Source organism: Venturia canescens, chromosome 3 (genome assembly GCF_019457755.1).
Source record: "Venturia canescens isolate UGA chromosome 3, ASM1945775v1, whole genome shotgun sequence".
NCBI lineage: Eukaryota > Metazoa > Arthropoda > Insecta > Hymenoptera > Ichneumonidae > Venturia > Venturia canescens.
Window position 1 is genome coordinate 19,767,038 of NC_057423.1, and position 1,228 is coordinate 19,768,265.

Sequence of the window (1,228 nt, forward strand, 5' to 3'; positions counted from 1 at the left end):
ATCCGGTAGCGACACTCGGACGTGTCATGCCCGTGCCGGTCGCAGCCCCAGCAGAAGGGACTTGGGGCCGGGGGCGGAAGGGGGGCTGGGTTCACGGGTGGCCGTGGGGGCGGGGACTGAGGGAACGGTCGGACGGGGTCTCGGAGTGGTCGAGGATAGCGGCCTGAGGCCGAGGGGGGCGGGAAGAGGGGTGGAAGGAGGGGGCGAGGGGACGCGGGGGGGAATACGGCCGGCGGGGGCGAGGACTGAGGGAACGGTCGGACGGGGTCTCGGAGCGGGTGAGGGGAGCGGCCTGAGGTCGCTGGGGACGGGGAGAGGGATGGAAGGCCCCGGCGAGGGGACGCGGGGGGGAATAGGGTCGGCGGGGGCGAGACTCGGAGGCTCATCAGGGCTGGGATGGCTGGCGGGGCGGTCCTGGGACGGGGGGTATCGGGATGCGGGATCTGGGGTCGGGGGAGGAGGGGCTGGAGGGGAGCAGGTTGGACAGTCGCCAGGAGGGCGGCAGGGGAGGTGGGGAAGTCAGGGAAGGTGGCTGGGTCGAAGCGACGGCGGAGTACCGTTCGCCGCGGAGGTGATGAGGGTTCGGAGGCGAGAAAGGGGGCAGAGGTGGCCAGGCGGAACTAGGGAACGGGGGTGGCGGTGGCTGGGGTCGTTTAGGTGGGTCGGGCTCCGGGGCCAGCATCCGGGCGACAGCGGTCAGCCGCCGCGTGACCTCCGCGGTGTCGGCCGGGTCGACCTCCATCGCGGGGGGTGAGGGCGACTGCGCGACCGTCGAGGGGGTGAGGGTCCCGGACTCGGAGGAGGAGGATTGGGGCTCAGGGATGGTGCACCCCAACGGGCCGAGGGAACCAGGAGGGGACTCGGGGCGAAGGGTCATGTGGACCGAAAAGAGGGGGGGGTGGCGTGGCGCGCGCGGCGAGCAGGCCACGCAGTGGCACTCCTCGTCCCACGTGTGGGAGAACGACGTAGGGGCCTCGGTGCTGGGGTAGGGGAGGATGGAAAGGGGGATGGGGGCGAGGGGGTTCCGCCAGATGGCGTAGGGGTACGGGGTCGCGGTCCCGAACGGCAGCCTATATGGCGGCCGGATGACGCGGCGCCTACGGGCCAAAAGCAAGCCGCTCATGCTGTGCAAGGAGAAAAAAAAAGAAAAGCAAACAAGCGTTGGTGAAAGCGTGCAGGCAAGCAGGGGTTGCGATAGGGTGTGCGTGCGCAGGGGTAAAAGAAAGTT

General features: G+C 70.2%; 1 protein-coding gene across 1 annotated transcript; it reads right to left on the minus strand.

Moving 5' to 3' along the window:
- Nucleotides 1-385: 385 nt before the first annotated feature.
- Nucleotides 386-877, minus strand: LOC122408470 (vegetative cell wall protein gp1-like). Its single transcript, XM_043415266.1, has one exon. The coding sequence runs from the start codon at nucleotides 875-877 to the stop codon at nucleotides 386-388; it is 492 nt and encodes a 163-aa protein (XP_043271201.1).
- Between the last annotated feature and the right edge of the window lie 351 nt (nucleotides 878-1,228).

Excerpts from the sequence above, each read along its gene's own strand:
- LOC122408470 (XM_043415266.1), bottom strand. The coding sequence starts at position 877 with ATGACCCTTCGCCCCGAGTCCCCTCCTGGTTCCCTCGGCCCGTTGGGG.